At 33.2% G+C, this 18,738-nt stretch overlaps 2 protein-coding genes across 10 annotated transcripts in view; one reads left to right on the top strand and one right to left on the bottom strand.

Moving 5' to 3' along the window:
* Positions 1-235: 235 nt before the first annotated feature.
* LOC126740379 (probable peroxisomal membrane protein PEX13) lies at positions 236-2,052 on the bottom strand. Its single transcript, XM_050446365.1, has one exon. It carries the CDS (start codon positions 1,779-1,781, stop codon positions 591-593), a length of 1,191 nt encoding a protein of 396 aa, XP_050302322.1. The 5' UTR covers positions 1,782-2,052; the 3' UTR covers positions 236-590.
* A 267-nt stretch (positions 2,053-2,319) lies between these two features.
* Positions 2,320-18,738, top strand: part of LOC126740372 (dystrophin) — a 208,279-nt gene continuing 191,860 nt past the window's right edge. For all 9 annotated transcript variants that reach the window (XR_007661888.1, XR_007661889.1, XR_007661890.1 and 6 more), the window contains exons 1-8: positions 2,320-2,677; positions 5,652-5,855; positions 5,909-6,253; positions 6,421-6,771; positions 6,825-6,985; positions 7,040-7,191; positions 13,495-13,791; positions 15,086-15,451. Coding sequence is in view for 3 of the 9 variants with exons in the window: in XM_050446349.1 (XP_050302306.1) it covers positions 2,630-2,677; positions 5,652-5,855; positions 5,909-6,253; positions 6,421-6,771; positions 6,825-6,985; positions 7,040-7,191; positions 13,495-13,791; positions 15,086-15,451 (1,924 nt within the window). In the remaining 6 variants the exon portion in view is untranslated. The remainder of the gene's footprint in view (positions 2,678-5,651; positions 5,856-5,908; positions 6,254-6,420; positions 6,772-6,824; positions 6,986-7,039; positions 7,192-13,494; positions 13,792-15,085; positions 15,452-18,738) is intronic.

Genomic DNA, 18,738 nt, shown 5'->3' with positions numbered 1-18,738 from the left:
AAGCATAGGGTAAATGGACCAATAATTTATATAATAAACAAGGGTAAAACTGGTCTAAAATATATGTATGTACTAGTAAATGACCAAATTCATCTGTTAATAAGAAATCTCAGTACAGATATATGTAGAAGTGCTACATTAATAAATTACTTCTATATATCATGTCATCTAAAATGAGATTTCTTATATCTCTGTAATAGTTCCGTCACTCCCGGACCATAAAGAAACAGTAAGATATGTTGATAGATAACTTTATTTTGCCATGCCATAAGCAATAATATAAATCTTAAAAAAAAATTATGTAACAGTTAATATTTACAAAATAATATCAAAAGCACCAATAAAAAATATAAATTATAAGTAATCAACAACTAGAAGTAGACAGTCTTATATATTAAAATTCACAATTATGTTTTTTGCATTGCCTTAAAATAAAAACTTGCAGGAAAATGTGAATTTAATAATTGTTACTGGCTATTGACTTTGAACCTCTTATTAATCAATAATTAAAGTTGAATAAAACTACATTAAAATTGTTAGCATAACTGATTCGATTAAAAATACATAAAAAATAACAGTCTCACTCAAACTTATGTTTGTGTACTTGGTGTACTGTCACTCTGAGGCAACATATTTGTCTCATTCTCCACTGGAATTGACTCCTTCCTTATTCCCTCTTCACCACTATCAAAAATCTCTATGTTTCCAAAACTGACTTTCTTCTGATGAGTTTTCCCATTGCTAGTATCTTTTATGTTACTTGCTCTTTGCACTGGCACATTCATATTGTTATTTTTATTAATAACAATATAATTCAATGGTATTACCCCACTTTTACCATTATGAACTGCATATGCCCACCCCGTGTTCCTCAAATGCATTTCTTCTTGCAAATATGTTGGCGCAAGAATAATATTATCATTTGTATGTATTGTTAATTCATTTTGGTTAGTAGCAATAAAATCAAAACAGGCTTTTGCAGGTATCCCAGGTGATTTCCAGTTTTGCATATCCAACTTGTCTTCATATTTAGGCAAAAACTTGCTAATTATGTAGGGGGCACTAACAATTACCCCTAAGAAGGCCAAAGTGGGCCAGCTGGAGCCTCCAGATGGGGTGCCAGAAGGCAAATTAGATCCTGCCTCTTTTGAGGCTTCCTTCCATGCAACTGATGTGGCATTTTTTGTGACTTTTAGACCTAACATCTGCCGGAACTTTCTGTAAAGCCATGTCAAAAATCTGAATATATTAACCGAGTACCAAATATGACCGAACATGCTTCTTAGGCGGCCAAAATTTTCTGCCACCCCAAGAATTGCTCGAAAACTGCTGGTCATTGCAAAGAAAGTGTTGTCTAACATCATTGCCAGACTATTAAATGCCCTGACAACACTTTCTACACTAGCAAAAGTTTGTCTAGAGCTCTCCTCTGCATAGTGTATAAACCTTCTTTCATGGTCATCATGGGAAAATGCATTATTATAGTTATACATCCCATATCCACCACCAAAACTACCATAGTTTGAACCATACAAGCTGCTTCTATAAGGCATACCATATGAACTGTAACCTCCACCATAAGGAGAACCACCATATGAGGACATAGAATAGGAGGGCATCATACTATATGAATTTCCAGCAGGGCTACTTGTAAGTGGCCTCGGTGGTAACACTGGCGTAGCCCTGCCTGGGGTGTTTAGTGTTCCCATATTTTGATTCCTAATGAACTGAGAGGCGTTTTGGAGAGATGCCTGAGCATCCCAGGGGTTTTGCGAAGACATCCCCGCACTACACTATACCACCCTTTAACTTCTTTGATGTAACAAAAAAGTGTCACTGTGTCAATTTACATTTGTTCGCACAAAGAACGTTTATTTATGCACTTGTTAATAAAAATTGAGCAGATATTGTCGGAAAACTCGGCCTTTAACCTCTCGTACCACTTAAGTTTTTTTTTTAATTTTAATCTTTAAGAGGTGGTTTATTATTTATAGCAGACAAGGTTATTTCATTTATAGTGAAATCGAAAAATGTTTACCTTTTTTTATAATAATTTATGTCGCTTGTCACTTTACGTCAAATATGACATATGGCAACAGGGCAAGCGGGTCGAAGTTTAAAGAGGTAGTAGACTAATTTAATGGAATTTTTAATATTGGAAATATACAAATAAAAGTGTGAAAACTATTTTGACAATATATTGCAAGTTTCACAATATATTGCAATTCGAATAAAAATGTGAGAATATACCAACGTTCTAAATTGGCAACGCCGCATGTACGCATTGACAAGCAAGACGTCAAAGTGACAGTAATAGTTGTTTATTTTTATTTTGGGTTTGGCTGTGTTTTTATTAAATTACCGTAAAATTATGGGTTTATGTAATTTCGGTGTCAGTTATAAATTGCAAAGGTTAGATTAAGCTTTGGGGCTTATTATCAATGAAAAACGATGGTCCACCACTATATGTTCAGTCTAAAAAATCGAAATATCCGGGTTACATGCGCGGTCATTACCCCTTTGCCTCTTCACATTGATTTCTGATTTTTTTCTGAAAGTATGACCTTTTGAGGTATAGTTGCTAAATTTTATAAAAATAGAGGGTTTGGGTACATAAGAATCGTCTACAATGCAGAAGAAGGACGAGGTGTTTGACCAGAAAAAAATGGAACTAGAGGCAAGTAGACACATTAGTTGAGTGTTCATCAATGGAGCCCTAGGACCTGAAAGGGGCAGGGTTTTTTGTGGTTATTACAGTTTAGTAATAGTACCTACCTTATATTATATGATAAATCTCTAAAGCTTAGTGTACAACCTATTCAAATGTATACAAGTTTTCGGTCATCTAAAAAGTATAGGTTAAATTTGTTGCTAATAATTCATAATTCATTTTATGAATTAGCCTTCTGTCATTACATAGAAAAGTTTCTTTTGAATACAACAGCATTGAAGTGGGTTAAAATATATTGTGAGCAGAACTCATTATGTCAAATTGTCATTGTGATGCTCTAGAAATTAACCGATTCTGAACTGCCAAAAAACTACAATGGTACTTAAATCTATAAGAATTTAATTGTTAAAATATATAAAAATATGTCTCTCTTAAAATAAAATGTGTACATTATTAGTAAAAAAGTAGAATGCATTTTGGCATACATTTTGCTACACTATAGATCTATCAGAGCAATGGAAAGGTTTAACTTATAGTTACTCTTTCACCTACAATTGCCTGTATTATTCCATTAGTCAGTATCTTACTACTAAACATCAATAAAACTAAGAAAAAAAATCATATTCTGCTAAAATCTCGATTTTTATGAAAGGAGTGTATTCATCATGATAAGATAAACATTTTTAGAACATAGTCGCTCAAAAATATTGAATACACTATAAGATTAGAAAATATATTAAAAGTTTCTTCAGTTTTGGGTGGGACTGTATATTCAAATTCAAAAACTAGCTTTATTATCACAAACAGAGTTGTTGACAAAGTCTTGCTATGAGCTAAAAGCAATATAAAAATAAAAATGCAAATAAAATACAAATATTACAGAATACAGAACAACATTCTTGAGTATAAAAATGAAAACAGTATATCCATTGAAAATTATGATATAATTATAAGATACGATAATTATATAAAAGAAAAATAGACAATTAATTCCACTTAATTACATTAAAATATTCATCCAGGGTTTAACCCTCTTTTCAGACCAACATTTACTTTAAAGCTTTCTTAAATCTAACGGGATAGTCTATTGATCTAATCTCAAGAGGAGGTGGTTAAAGATCTTCTTACCTATATAAACAAAATGACTTTTTTATTTTCTCAGTGTGTGGTATGGGTAATCTGAAACTGCAAGTGAGCCTAGTACCAAAAAAATTGTCTCTTATAATGGTTTTTTTTTATTATAAAACTTGCAGTCATTAAGATATATAAAGAACAAAGTGTTAAATTTTGTATGTTTTACATAAAATGAAAGTCACCACTCACTATATCCTATTCTAGATAAAAAGAGAATTTCTCTTTTTTGAAATATGAGCAGTGAGTAAAACATATATTGAGCACATGAGGCCCAAAAACATATGCCATAGCTTCTCTTGGCTCTCTATAGCAAATCTTGCAAGATCAAGAGAAACTTTATTGCTTATCTTGGTAATATGGTCTTGAAATTTAGGTAAGCCCATCATCAAATGTTAGACCCAAAAATTTGCTAAATTGGTGCCTTAAAATAGATTCATTGTTCAACACACATTATTGATAGAACACTTAAAACACATTTGTTTTTGTGGAACAAATCAACAATAATAATAAAAATAACTATTGAGATGAGAAGAGTTGGTCTTCAATCTGATATGCAGAGAACCAATGCTACATGTTTTTAAATTTTGGTATAAGGAATTATAACCATTTTCCACATTATAAGCAAAAATTCTTTAAGAAAATCCTTTTTTTTTTAAAAGGAAAAGTCAATACTGAAGGCTAGTAAAAAGATCTTTGTCTTATTTTACAATTGTGCATTGCCTCACGAAAGACAAGTTTCTCTCTTAAATAAACTGGTGTTTATGTCCTAATAATCTTCATAATAAATATTGTGTGTAACTTTACTGGTCTGTATTTTATACTCTCAACAATTTTAACTCATTTATTTTGTTTGAAATAGGGTCATATTTCCTCAAGTTGTATATAAATAGACCATTTTTAATGTACTGTAATCTATGCTGCAAAACTGCATCCAAACATAGCAAATATACAACATTAAAGTAGTTAAAGACTGACAATATCAAAGACTATAGAGTTCTTTCCTTAGAGAATTCTGATGAAATAAGCAGTATAATTAATATTATCTGTTGGTAAGAAAAGTTTTAAGTTATTGGCAAAACCCATTCTATGGGAGTTGAGTGGACTAATGAAATTGTTAATAAACACAATAAATACCAGTGGATCTAAGTTTGAACCCTGGGCTACACCCAAGATAGCATTAAAGAATTTGGAACTTACTACATAAACTGCTATCTAGTAGGTACGAGTGAATTGAAGTAATTAGCCTGGAGTAAAAGCCATGGTGATTTAATTCATTCAACAAAACATGGAGAGACTGGACATCAATGCATTTTACAAATATGACTGGAAAAGCAAATTAGTAATATATGAAATGAAATAAGCCTTTTTACATGATGTTATATCAGTCTTTATATGATAGACTTTGTCTAGCTAAGGAAAGGTACAGCACGTGTTGTTCGGCTTGGTTGCGCAGTAAATTTGTTTACGCCGCTGCCAAAGCAACGGTATCGATCGCCCCGATTTGCATATAAACAGTGCCGTTGCGTTAATTCTTATATTTGTGTTCTGTGCCTTTTAGTGTTTATGTCTTTTCTTAAAAAAAGGCGCGCTACTGTCGCTAATCGCGCGTTATTAGGGGACAAAACTTGGCGCAGCTTTGAAACAGATGGTGTACCTTTCCTTAGCTAGACAAACTCTATTACATAAAGACTGAGAAGATGTTTTTTCGAAAAGTTTCAGAGGAGATTAAGCTTAAGTTAAATATGTGATCCAATGGATCGGCCAGGACACAAATACAATCCTTAGCAAATAATAGCAAGTTCTTTATCACTAAAGCCAATACATCATCTTTTAATTTCTCTTAAAGATTTATCTCCAGAGGATGGAGTCGAGAATTGCCAGCATGGCTCCTGTGGGTCACACCGCAGATGTCCTGGAGCTACAACTAAGGGAACAGAAAACTTTACATGCAGAACTCCATCAATTCAAGTCTCAAATCGAGGCATTCCAGCAACTCACTCAGAGGCTCATTACCGCCCACCAACATGAGGACACCACTAGATTTAAAAAGGTCCTTTATAAATTATCGGAATTCATCAACAAATAACTTTTCTCGTTTATTAGGCAGCAGAGTACATCAACCAACATTACCTTCAACTGGACGCTTGCGTTATTAATCGCGGAAAACTCCTTCACTCTGCGCTAAGTTCTCTTCAGAACTTTGACCGGTCGCTAGACAAATTTCTTGCGTGGCTCAGTGAGGTTGAATCGGTGGTGGAATCTCTGGAAGGCGACACAGAGTCTCGTCGAGCCGCCCACCAACTTAAAGAAATACAAGCCGACGTAGAGCGTCAGAGTTCAACGCACGCACAACTGAGACAAAGCAATTTAGCTTTGTTGGGTACTTTAGCCCCTGAGGACGCTCTTATGGTGCAATTGAGAGGAGATGAAATGGAAAGGCGATGGCAGGTGAGTCAGGCTAGTTTTGGGTGATGTTCAGTTTTATTTTGTTTATTTACATGTAACTGCTCCTAAATATTTAAAAAACTAGAAGAGCTCTCTTTAAGATGAAACGGAACAAGTTTCACCGATCTTTTTAGCTTGGTTGTTGTTTGTGTAACCGATTCAATATTTAGGCTTTAAAAACTCGGACAGCCGATTTGAGGAACCGCTTAGAGCACAACGCGGATTACTGGAACACAGTCTTGTTATCTTTAAGGGAATTAACGGAGTGGGTGATAAGAAAAGACACTGAATTGGGTTTGGCTGCGAGGCAGGATGACCATAGGGCCTTTAGGCAGCAATTGGAAGACAAACGGCCCCTGGTGGAGGCCAGTTTGCGCAGCGCGCGTCAGTTCGTGGCTGGCGATCCCTCTGGTGAGCTAGCCCGAAATCTTAGGAGGGAACTGGTTAAGCTATCTGACAAGTGGAATGCTCTCATAGACAAATCTGATAAGTTGACAGTGAAATTTGAGCAAAATTCCATTGTAAGTGACTTTGATGTGATAAAATTGGATTAACAAAGTTAAGGGTCTTTTAGAAGCTAAAGCAGCTGACTAGTAGCTTAGATGAGGCCTGCACGGCAGTTTCTCGTTTGGAGAGAGCTACGTTAACATGGAGCGGGCCTCGCAGTGCTGCCGAAGCCAGAGAGTTGTTGAATAACTTGAGGATTTTGGAGCAGCAGCTGCCACCTTTGCAGAGGTATAGGTCGCGCATTAATAGATTTTAAGTTATAGTTATGGTGATTTTTTGTAGATCTCTAGAAGAAGCGAGAATTCAAGCAAACGCTCTCGGGAACTCTCTTCCTAATAACTTGGCGGGACAATTGGAGGATTGCGGTGCGAGATGCCGGGCATTACACGCGGCTATAAGGGAACGGCGTGAAGTGCTCACCTGCAGTTCTCAAGGTATGCAAGTTTTAAAAGTGCTTAATGGGCATATACAGAAGAAGAATGATCTTCTCTGTAAAATTCCTGCATGGGTTACTGAATGGATTTATTGATAGTCCTGTACTTCTTTCTGGTGTACGTTTCATTTCCTAACATTATTTCTGCCAAGGCCTCATACTAACATCCTGTTAAAATCGGCGCTATATACAATATGCGCTATATTTAATCGGACCTGTCACATGTGTGATATAAATTTCTCTCCGGTTCATGTGATTGTCAATATCTTGGTGGATCATTACTCTTGGGATTAAGACCCATGTGTTTAAATTATAGTTAGTAGGTATATTGCAGTAAATTTAATTTAATTTTGTTGAATATGTGATTATCTTGTTAAACTTTTATAATTGGGTTTTTATATCTATGTTTTATGTTATATCTAGTTTTTATATATACGTTTTTATATTAATGGGCAAGTTGCCTATTGAAAATAAAGGCTTATTATTATTATTATATACAGGGTGTCCGGAAGTTCAGTCAGATTCGATCAGTGTTCGATCGTCAGGATTTCGGTGGGCGATTTTACATGAAAAATTAATGCAACAAACTTCCATACCATTTTTTCGAAAACTCAAAATTAAGGAAGATACAATAACTTTTTTTCTAGGGTATTGATTTTCGCTAAATTTTACATGCATGTTACTAGTGTTTCTTTGTATTCAATCCTACTCCTTATTTCCTATTAATTTGACGCTAGTCGTCAATGACAAAAGGCTTAAGCTTTCCTTCACCTTAGGAAAATGACTTTGAACTTTTTTGCTTTAATCTTTTTTTAAATTTGGATGTCATGTTAGTAAAGAGCATCAAAATATCTTTTGAAAAAGTGGTCTTGTTGCATCATCGTAGAATTAACGGTTTACGAAAAAAACGACTTTAAACATTAACCGTACCTTTAATAATTAAAAATTCGTATTTTCAAAATTAAGAGAGCAAGCCTTGGAACGAAACGCGTGAGTTTCCATGGAAATGAGTTATGACATTGTATTATAAATTTTGACACATAATATTATCTGCAATTTTTCCTAGAGTCAATGATTTGGTTTCATTGTACACTTTTTCAGTTGGATGTAATAATCCAATTTAAATATGATCTTGACAGTTTTGTTTTAAGTTCTTTGTTATTTAATTGGTATCCTGCAAGATTCTCACAATATGGAATTAATTATCTGTAATATTGAAACGGATAAAACTGTTGTGAAGTTGTAAAAGTCTTTGAGAGTTATTATTTAAATGTTTCATACACCTTTTGTGCCAAATAAGATTATTTGATAAATTCAGTCCTAAGTAATTTTATTCTAGAACGTCAGTCAGAGTCACATTGCTAAGGTGCAAATTTATATCACAGTTTAGTTTATTTTTTTGCTTTATAATCATATATACCGTTTTACTTGTATTTACATTTAGTTTATGACAACACAGCTATCTATAACACAGTTCCAAAACGTTATTTGCCACTTGTTCAAGTTCAATTTGTTCATCGTTGATAAAACCAAGACTGTATCATCAGCAAATATAAAGCATCTTGCTGTAAGACCAAAAATTTTAGATTTTGAATATATGGAAATATTCTAAAGGCTCAATGACTAATCCCTGGGCAATTCCAACATTTAGATTTTTATTCGCACTTTTTAATTCATTTATTTTTTCGATTTTTTGAGTATGATGTTAAGAGTTTCTGAGCTATACCTCGAAATCCCATTTTATCTAGTTTATTAAGCAAAATGTCTATTTTAACAGTATCTAAAGTTTTTTCTAAATCTATTAATATGGTTAACACATATTTATTTTTATCAAGTTCACCTGCTACATATTCAATTAAATCTGTTGTTGCTCCTAAGGTGCGTACTGCTGTTTTTTTTTAAACCATATCGGTAAATATTTTTCTATATAATCAGTTGATCTTTTCTTTATCACTTTTTCTGTTATTTTTGAAAAAGCGTTTATTGGTCCGTAATTGTTAGGATCAATTTGAGGACTTTTTTTATGTGTAGGGTGATTTTTGTCACCTTTAGTTCCTTATTTTTACATTAGACGCGTCAATTTCAGCAGAGATCGAACGGCAGGTCCGAACCCCATTATTGAAAATTCAGAACAATTTTGTGACCTATAATTGTAAAATATCCATGCAGATACCACCAGCCAGTTTTAGGAGGTCAGATGTCAGTTTTAAGAGGAATGTAACAGACATCTATAATAAATCCCTGAGTAGTAGTATTGCTGGAATTTGGGCTGCATCCAAACCCACAACACTTGAGGGCTTTCTTGTATCTCTATTTAGGGCTACGAAGGACCAGCTGGCTATGTGAAAAGGGCACCAAAACAGAAACGCGAAAAGTACTTTAAACAATTTAATTTAAAACCATTTAATTTTATGTGAGAGAATTTGTCGTTCTTATTTAAAAAAAATGCGAGCGGGCGGGACAGAACAGCGAGACCGAGAGTCTCCTTACACAACCATTATCTAGGAGCGACTGACGCCAAAAAGTCACTAGCGTCTGCCGCCTGGAAATCACTGTGGCTCTGCAGATGTGTGGTGCTACGTTGCCGCTAATCATATTAAAATACCGGCTGTATATGTTGCGCGCCGGCAGCTCTGAGAGATATTTTTTAAGGTGGTAGTTGGTTAAAAATAAAATCGGTTTGTGATAAATGGAGGATTCTTTTATTAATTATTTTTTTAAAGGTTATATCGCTACGTACAGGGTACAGTAATAGGACATTATGTACCTATTTAAGTACCTATACCTAATTTATATGGATTTTTTAGTTTTGGTTATTAATGTTAAATAGTTGTCCTTTATTTAACATTAGTGCAATCGGAATTACATTACAAAATTAATTAATATAATGAGTATAACCTAATTTAAGTCAATTCCAAAAAGAAAAAATGAGGAATTTTAATTTTTTATTATAATATTAATGATTTTAATCTGGAACTATTTTTTGACGCGTAGTAATAATGTCAGTGTATTAGGATTTTCTATTGGTTATAGTGACATTAGTGACAAGCGAAGCGCAAAAATGTTTTGTTCATTCTAACGGGTTTGAATGAACAAAATTCGAAAGGGCGCGCCTGGGTTGGAGTGAGACTTGATTTTAGAGTTGCATCTCAAAACGGATAACGACCGTGGGTTGGAGCCTCCCATCGGTTGGGTTAGTGTCTTTTGAGCCGCGTACCGGAAATATTAACTTTACTTTAACTTTAAAAAATAAAAATACTATACAATGCCTTTCCTCTTTAAATTTTCTTTAAAAAACGTTTACTTTTGATTGCACTAATATTAAATAGACCCCTAAAATGAGTTAAGAATTGATAAAGGTACTTACTACGATTTCAATGAACTCATAATGTAATAAAATCACATGCCATTCTTTTATTCAACCATTCATGAGATAAATGTGTTGAAAATTATGCTTGCTATGACTAGGAAACTGTGTAGGATTCTAAAGATATTAAAAACATATTGCACTTTTCTCAATGTAACCATTAACCTTTGAATTGCTAATTTTTAGGATTCATTTTTATATTGTTTATTGTTCATCTGCAAATAGATAATAGATTTAGCTGCATATTACAGACTGAAAAGCATTAACGCATTAAAATAGTAATAATGTAGGATTTGGAATTTTTAAAATATCACTTTTGAGAAATATGTTTAAATTAGCAATTATTTCAAAAATATTTCAAATTTAGAAAGAAAATAATTTTCTAATGATCTGAACACCATCAATAGAAGGAATAAAGGCACCAATCCAAAATAAAACCATAGTATAGGCCACTAAATTTTATTAATAAAAAACAAAGAAAAAGATAAACTTATTTATGTAGCGAAGGGTTACCAGGGGCCGTATTTTCGAAACCATGCGAGAATCTTCGAATGCGAACAAAGTCGAGCGGCAAAATTCGCACACGAATTAAAAAGTGCATTTTTGAACAGCATTCGAAATTTCATTCGCCTACGAATATGAAATATAGTGGCAACGGAGCAAAGTCGAGTGCTATTGGAGGCCGTGTCAACCGGGATGAAGACAATAAAGATTTAACCTAACCTAAAATTTAAGTTTAAAAACATCAGGAAATTTTGAGGTTTTTTCATGGCGTTTCTTGGGTTTTTGCGAATTGACTTTTTTTTTTAAATGAATTCAAAAAATAAAAAATATTGCGGTTTTGTGTCGAGCGAGCGAAAGAAAGAACTAATTTCATTTATGGAAGAGCACCCGGAATTCGGGCAAATTCACCCAAAATTTTTCGGCTAAAACTCCACAAGCCTTGTGGATAAAACTAGCGGACAGATTACACACTTACACAGTCTCTGGAGCACATAAAGAGCACATCATCGTAATAGGCTTAATCATTCTATCGTAATAGGCTTGTTTAATCTATATTTTTAAATTGAGAATCTGAATACATTTCAAATGGGTCAAGAAATGAAGAGTACATCCTATTCCTTCTATCTGCCAGAGTTTTAGTCTCTTCCAGTGCATCGACGACTTTTCTTTGCACAATATTGTTTAATTTTGCTATTTGAATATTCTTTTTTTTTTTTCAATAAACAACAAGAAAACACTACAAAAAAATTTAACCAACTCACAAATTAAGAAAAAAAACAAAGCTAGTTTAAAATCAAAACAAGACAAGCGGCAGAATCGCACACGAACTTTGAAATTCGAATGGTATATACCCATTCGAGACACCGCATGCGAAAATGTTCGCATACGAAGCGGTCGAAAATACGAATATCGATTTTTCGTGCGAAATCCTCGAATTTCGTATGCGAATCAAAGTCGAATGGTTTCAAAAATACGGCCCCAGAAGTAGGACCCAATAAGGAAATGAAACCAATTTCTTACAAAAAAATGCCGACGTTTGAACCTTATCCTTATATTTAGATCATCTTCAAATGTGGCTGGAAATAACACAATACATGCATAATGTAAATGGATATACATGTAAACCAATCACTTAGCTAATGATATTTGTTTATATCAAAATAAACAAATAAATACAAAATTGCTAAACATTGAGACTGCGAGCGAGCACATGCATGCGTAACGGATCACCCAGAATGCGTTTTAATCATAAAATATGGTATCTTTGATAAAAGCGGCAACATTGACTATGCTCTGCCGCGAGAGCGAGCGCCGGCGGCACAAGGAACGGTGGTTCCGCAGACGCTAGTAAAAAGTCGGATGATGCAATTTCCCTTAAAAACCGTTACCTGCGCGGGGGTGTGAGGAAGCTCGTCGCGACCAATAGAACGAAGGGGAATGATTCCGGGAATGTATATCTTGTGACGAATATAAATTTTTATTTAAGTCGACTTCTATTGTAAATGTTGTGTTTTATTTAATTTGGGTATGAATAAATGTGTGGATGGTTTATGTGTGTATTTGAATGTGTTTTTCTTTATGTTACAACTGGTTTTGCAACATTTATTTCAAACTCCAATAACTCTTCTATAGTTTTAGCAATCAAATCTATTGGTTTTTTTTTTCTCACCCCTGTAAGAACACCGTGCTTGTGTTTGACTTACGGTCTAATAATTAATAATATAAACTTTGTGAGCAAAGTTTTTATAAAAATAACTATATTATACGAACAAATATTTACTCTATTATTTATTTCCATAATTTTAGTTCCAATATCAACTACATTCTGGAGACAAGTATTTACCGGTTTTTTGGCTCAAAACTTACAAGCAAACTCTCGGTTTTTGCTCAACAATGAATGGCACATCCTGTCTACATCTTAAAACTAGGTTTTTCTCTTTTTTTCCTTTACGTTTTGACAATCTATCCTTGCAGTTTAAACTTGTTTCTGAAACAAGATCTTACAAAGCTTGAATTCGGTACGAAAAACCTTAATTGGTCTAGATTGTACCCGTAGTCTTGTAAGTTTAAGACTTAATTTCTAATTTTTTGGAGATAAGTTCAATTTTGTTATGATCAAACTGAATACGGACCTGGACTTCTTCAGCTTTGTAAACACGATGCAGCAGTTGCTTTAAGCTGTTCAACAGCTATATTAAATGAGAAACTTCATTCAAATAACCCCAGATGATGACTTATGCTATAAATGCTTACTGAGCAAATTAAGATGACAAAACACCTATCTGTATAAAATTTTATTATACAAGTATGAAGGTTTTTTTCGTTTCAAAACTTAAAAGACATCCTGCATGTAGTTTTCTTTTACATACTATTGCACCAATTAATTTTAGGAGTCTCAAGCAACTTATGTAAAGTGTAATTGATCGGTTTTAGGAGAAATCTCTCCTGGTCCCTCGAGTGTGCAACCGCCCTGGGAACGAGCGACTACACCGATGAAAGTTCCTTACTATATTAATCACAGCACCGAAACTACTCACTGGGATCATCCTCAGATGTTGGAGCTGGCCGCTTGTTTGCTACAACTGAACGAGGTGAGATTTTCGGCTTATAGGACGGCACTGAAGTTGAGGGCCATACAGAAGAAACTTTGTTTGGACTTGGTGGGACTCAATACGGTGTCTGAGGCTTTCGATTTGCACGGACTTAGAGCGCAGAATGATAAGATTTTGGGTAAGTGATTAATAAGCATTTTAGCATTCAGACTACATACTAAATTCCTCTTTTAATTTATGATAATATATTAAAAGAGGGAACCTATTGGACTGACAATGATTTGTCTAATAAAATTAAATAAATACTGTTTGGAATTTGCCCTAGACCCAGACGATTAATTCAATATTGGCTTTTTGGTTTTACCATTATAACACCAAGAAATCTCTTGAAAAATTAATAAAATATTCAGCTTTTTGTCTTCTGCTGTTGACACCGAATCACCCAACTTCTGTTGTCAGCTGCTATATATTTAAACCTATGTTGTCATTAGGGAAATTTGAAATAATTTATTGTATCAGGCATTTAAAGTAATTTCTTATCTATTCTGGATCGTTAGGATACTTCTTGTGTATATATTTCAGAACTTGAATTTATTTATAAATAGAATTATTTTTAATTATAAATAAAATTCATATTCAATTTCTTCCTGGCATTTAAAGTATTTTGTAAAATGTATTCCAGGTATTAAAATACACTTATGTCTTCTAGACATGAAATGAATTTTTTATATGTTCCACTTATTTAAGATCTTTTTTGTCACACATGTTTGTAAACATTTAAATATTTAATTTCACATATCTATAGATTATAGGAATATCTTTTTTGTTTTGTTGCTTTTAATGTTGTTTTCCTGGTATTTTGAAGTAATTTGGTATACATTCTACATTTCTGCACTTTTTTTGGAGTAATTTTCATTATATTCCTGGCATTTTAGTTCATTATTTCTGATATTTATAGGCATTGCTTTGAGCTATTTAAAACACTGGTCAATTTTTACCAGGTTCTCTGGAGACTTCTTTGCATTTCACAGAATTTGGAATTATTTTTTACAAATTATAGTCATTTTATTCCATTTCCAGCATTTGAAATTAATTTCAGATTTTTGCAGTATTTTTTTTGTCTTCCGGGCATTAAGTTTCAATTTTCACTTTGGTACTTGACACTTGAAATATATAAAAAAAGGATTTTGGGCTTTTCATCATTTCATCATCATTTTATAGGTCAACCGGTTTATGTAGAAATGTCACGAAGGTCTGGTATCACGAAGTGTAGATGTTAATTATAATTCTTGGGATAGATTGGGTCGGGTCTTCTTAGTTCTTGGGGTTAGACGGACTGAAGTAGAGTGTCATTCTTCCAGGAGTCTTAAAAAAGGCAAACACCTGGCATTTTAGTCCATTATTCCTGATATTTAAAGGCATTTTATCATACAAGCGCCTATAATATTTCCTAAAAAAACTATTACCCACAGATGTGGCAGACATGGTGCTCGTTCTACGAGCAATATACGGCAACATCGCCAATCAAGAGCCAAATTTAATCGACGTACCCCTCTGCGTCGATTTGGCATTAAATTGGCTCCTAAACGTCTACGACAGCCAACGTACCGGCCAAATTAGGGTGCTCAGCTTCAAAGTGGGCCTGACGATTCTCTCCAAGGGCCATTTGGAAGAAAAGTACCGTTATCTGTTCAGATTGATCGCCGATCCGGAGCAAAAAGCGGATCAAAGGAAACTGGGACTGTTACTGCACGATGTCCTTCAGGTACCGCGACAACTCGGCGAAGTTGCCGCTTTTGGCGGGTCAAACATTGAACCAAGTGTGCGCAGCTGTTTAGGTAAACAAACAACTTTTAATAGAGTTTCTATTTGCACATTTTATGATAACAAATAACAAATTTTATTGAGGAAATTAATTTAATATTAATTTAAGAGGTGTTTTTTTCTTCTTTTATTATTCGGACATGTCAATAAGCATTGTCAGTTGCGCGTTTTTTGTAATAAAACTTCTCTATACAGGGTTTGACTCATAATATACCTCAAGTAAAAACTATGACGTGACCATTAATTTTTTTAAATGACAATTAAATAACACCTCGTATATCATGACATTTTACAATTACTACGATATATTCTGAATTCTTTTTGTAAAGCATAACATATGCCTAAAGTCAGCGGTTTGTCAAATTTGACGCAATAGACTAATGAAACATACGACATTAAAAAATAAAAATTATACAATATTTATTTCAACTGATGTTCAATTTGTTGCCCATTTAAATAAAATAAATAAATAATCTTTTTATTTAGCACTTGGCTACTTATATCTACTTAACAGAAAACAAAAAATCAATTTTGATTGCGTAAATAAACAAATAGTCCCCTATTAAACATATGTACACTTGGTGCATTCTTTACCTCCTCAGGCAACTTATTAAATATGCACAGTCCCTCGTAAAACAAAGTTTTTTGTAACGCGGATGTCGTTACCTGCCTAATGTTAAAGTTTTGCTTAGATCTAATGTTATAGTTATGGAATTGTACTCTTCTTTTTAAATAAACTTTGAGATACCCTGGCAATAAGTTATTTTCAATTTTATATACAATAGAAAGATTTGCCTTTTTTATGTTTTGCTCAACATTTAACCAATTTAAAGAATTTAACAGGTCTTTAGTCGGCACATATTTGCTACAATTCAATAATACACGCATTATTTTATTTTGCTGTATTTGTAATTTTTGTATCTCTTCTTTGTTGCAAGAAATCAATAATGAACTACAATACGTGAAGTGAGGTAAAATTATAGTTTTGTAAATTAACATTTTTGACCATTTAGAAACAACATACGATATTCTATTAAAAAACCTTACTTTTTTCCTATTTTCTTACATAAATAATTTACATGACTTGAAAAATTTAATTGCGGATCAAGGATTACACCTAAATATTTAATTTCAGTTACAAACTCTATATATAGGTGAACCATTTATGAACAAAGACAATCCTAAATCGAAAAAATATTTACATTTTGTTACTGATCCTACTACCATACATTTAGTCTTTAAAGAATTCAGTTTTAATCTATTTTTACATAACCAATCATACAACACATTAAGCTCACTATTTAATATATTTACAATTTCTAAATATTTTTTTCCAGAGACGGATATGAGGGTATCGTCTGCAAATAAGTGTATAAAACATCTATTTAATATCCTATTCAGGTTATTTATATAAAGAATAAACAATAAGGGCCTCAAAACACTTCCTTGGGGTACACCCAGTACACTTTCCTTTTTTTGAGATACCCTATGTCCTATTTTTGTCCTTTGAAACCTGTCCTTTAGATAATTATCAATCCAACTTAGAGCATAACCATCAATACCATAAAGCCTCATTTTCTTTAAAAGAATTCTACGATCAATGATTTCGAAAGCACGCTTAAGATCTACGAATACACCAAGAACTATTTCACCATTGTTCATTTTCTCTCTCCAATTTGTACATACATACTGGATTGCAGATTCGCAGGAATGTTGACTTCTGAATCCTGATTGTCCCTCAAACAACAAATGATTTTTCTCAAGATAATCCCTCAATTGATTACAAATTATAGTCTCTAAGATCTTATCTACAGTTGGTAAAAGATTTACAGGTCTAACCACCGAAGGAACAGTTGGTTTATTCACTTTGGGGATTGGAATTACAACGCTAGTTTTTAGGTCATAAGGTACCTTCCCAGTGACTATTGAAGTGTTAATTAAATATAGTAGAGGATATCCAATCACGCCAAAGAGTTGTTTTACCAATTTAACATTTAAACAATCATCACTTGAGCCTTTGTTTTTTAAACCATATACAATTTTTTTCAACTGTGAAATATTAATTGTTTTAAATTGAGAGAGTTTTGATTTAATATTTAGGTCTGGCGCCTCCCAGTCTCTATCCTCTATACTTTCAGAAACTTCATTCAAAGAGTCCAAAAAAAAGTTGTTAAAGTTTTCCTCTAATAAGCCGTTGTAATTTTCAAAATTTAGCTCAGTAAACCGCTCACTGCCCTGCTTTTTTGTTCCGACTAAGTCCTTTAAAACTCTCCACATTTTTTTTCTGTTCCCTTTGCAGTTGTGAATATTTTGTTCGTAGTACCGTTTTTTATTTTTTCTTATCACAGATACAACCTCATTTCTATATTTCTTAAAGTTTTCCCAATCTGCTTCCTGTTTTATAATAGAGAATATTTTATAGGCCTTGTCTCTTTTTTCTGTAACTGTTTTACATCTTGATTTATCCACGTTTTTTTAGGATTAATTTTCATTTTTGGTACAAGTTTATCTAAGGCTGTCTGAATGTTAGTGATAAAATCCGAATAAATGACATCTACATTTACAGAGGTGTAATTCCATGTTTTTCCTATTAGTTCCTCAGCTATATTAGCAATATTCTCGTCACTCAGATTTCTGCAGTAGAAAAGCGATTTTTCTTCTGGCGGTTTCTGTATTTGTATATTTGCCCCAATTATTTCATGGTCACTTATGCTTTGAAAATCCCTTTGAACTTCTTGCAGATTAAAATCATTGGTTATTATGTAATCAATAAGAGAAGAAGAAGTTTTTGTTATTCTAGTCTCCTTTGTTACCACTTGTTTAAATCCTGAACTCTGAATGATGTTCTTTATTTTTCTTGTGTCACTAGTAGTTTTTAACCAGCATATATTAAAATTTACTTCAGTGCATTTTTGAAGTCGATAAATAAGTTCTAATTGCATATTTTCAATCACTTGCGGATCGATTGGTCTAATTTCTTGTCGAATTCTTTGGTTTAAATCATCACATTATTTGGTCTATACACATTAATTTTAAATTTCAAATAGTGAGAAAAAATCTATTGCGGTTATATCCAGTGAACTTGGTGGCCACTCAATCGGTCCTCTTTGTCCAATTTATGTGTTAGGAAAAGTTGCATCAAAAAATTCGTAACAAGGGGATTATGCTTTGTTTCTAATAGAACATTGAATATAGCATCTTAGTTTACAGATACTTTTGGAGGTTTTCCCTTAGATACATTTCTTACATGACTGTGTTCCCTACATTTTTATAAAATTTTGCTAACGTTGGATTAAGTGAT

Source organism: Anthonomus grandis, chromosome 9 (assembly GCF_022605725.1).
Source record: "Anthonomus grandis grandis chromosome 9, icAntGran1.3, whole genome shotgun sequence".
NCBI classification, from domain to species: domain Eukaryota; kingdom Metazoa; phylum Arthropoda; class Insecta; order Coleoptera; family Curculionidae; genus Anthonomus; species Anthonomus grandis.
The sequence above is the reverse complement of the archived record's forward strand: the minus strand, read 5'-3'. Positions and strand labels throughout refer to the sequence as shown.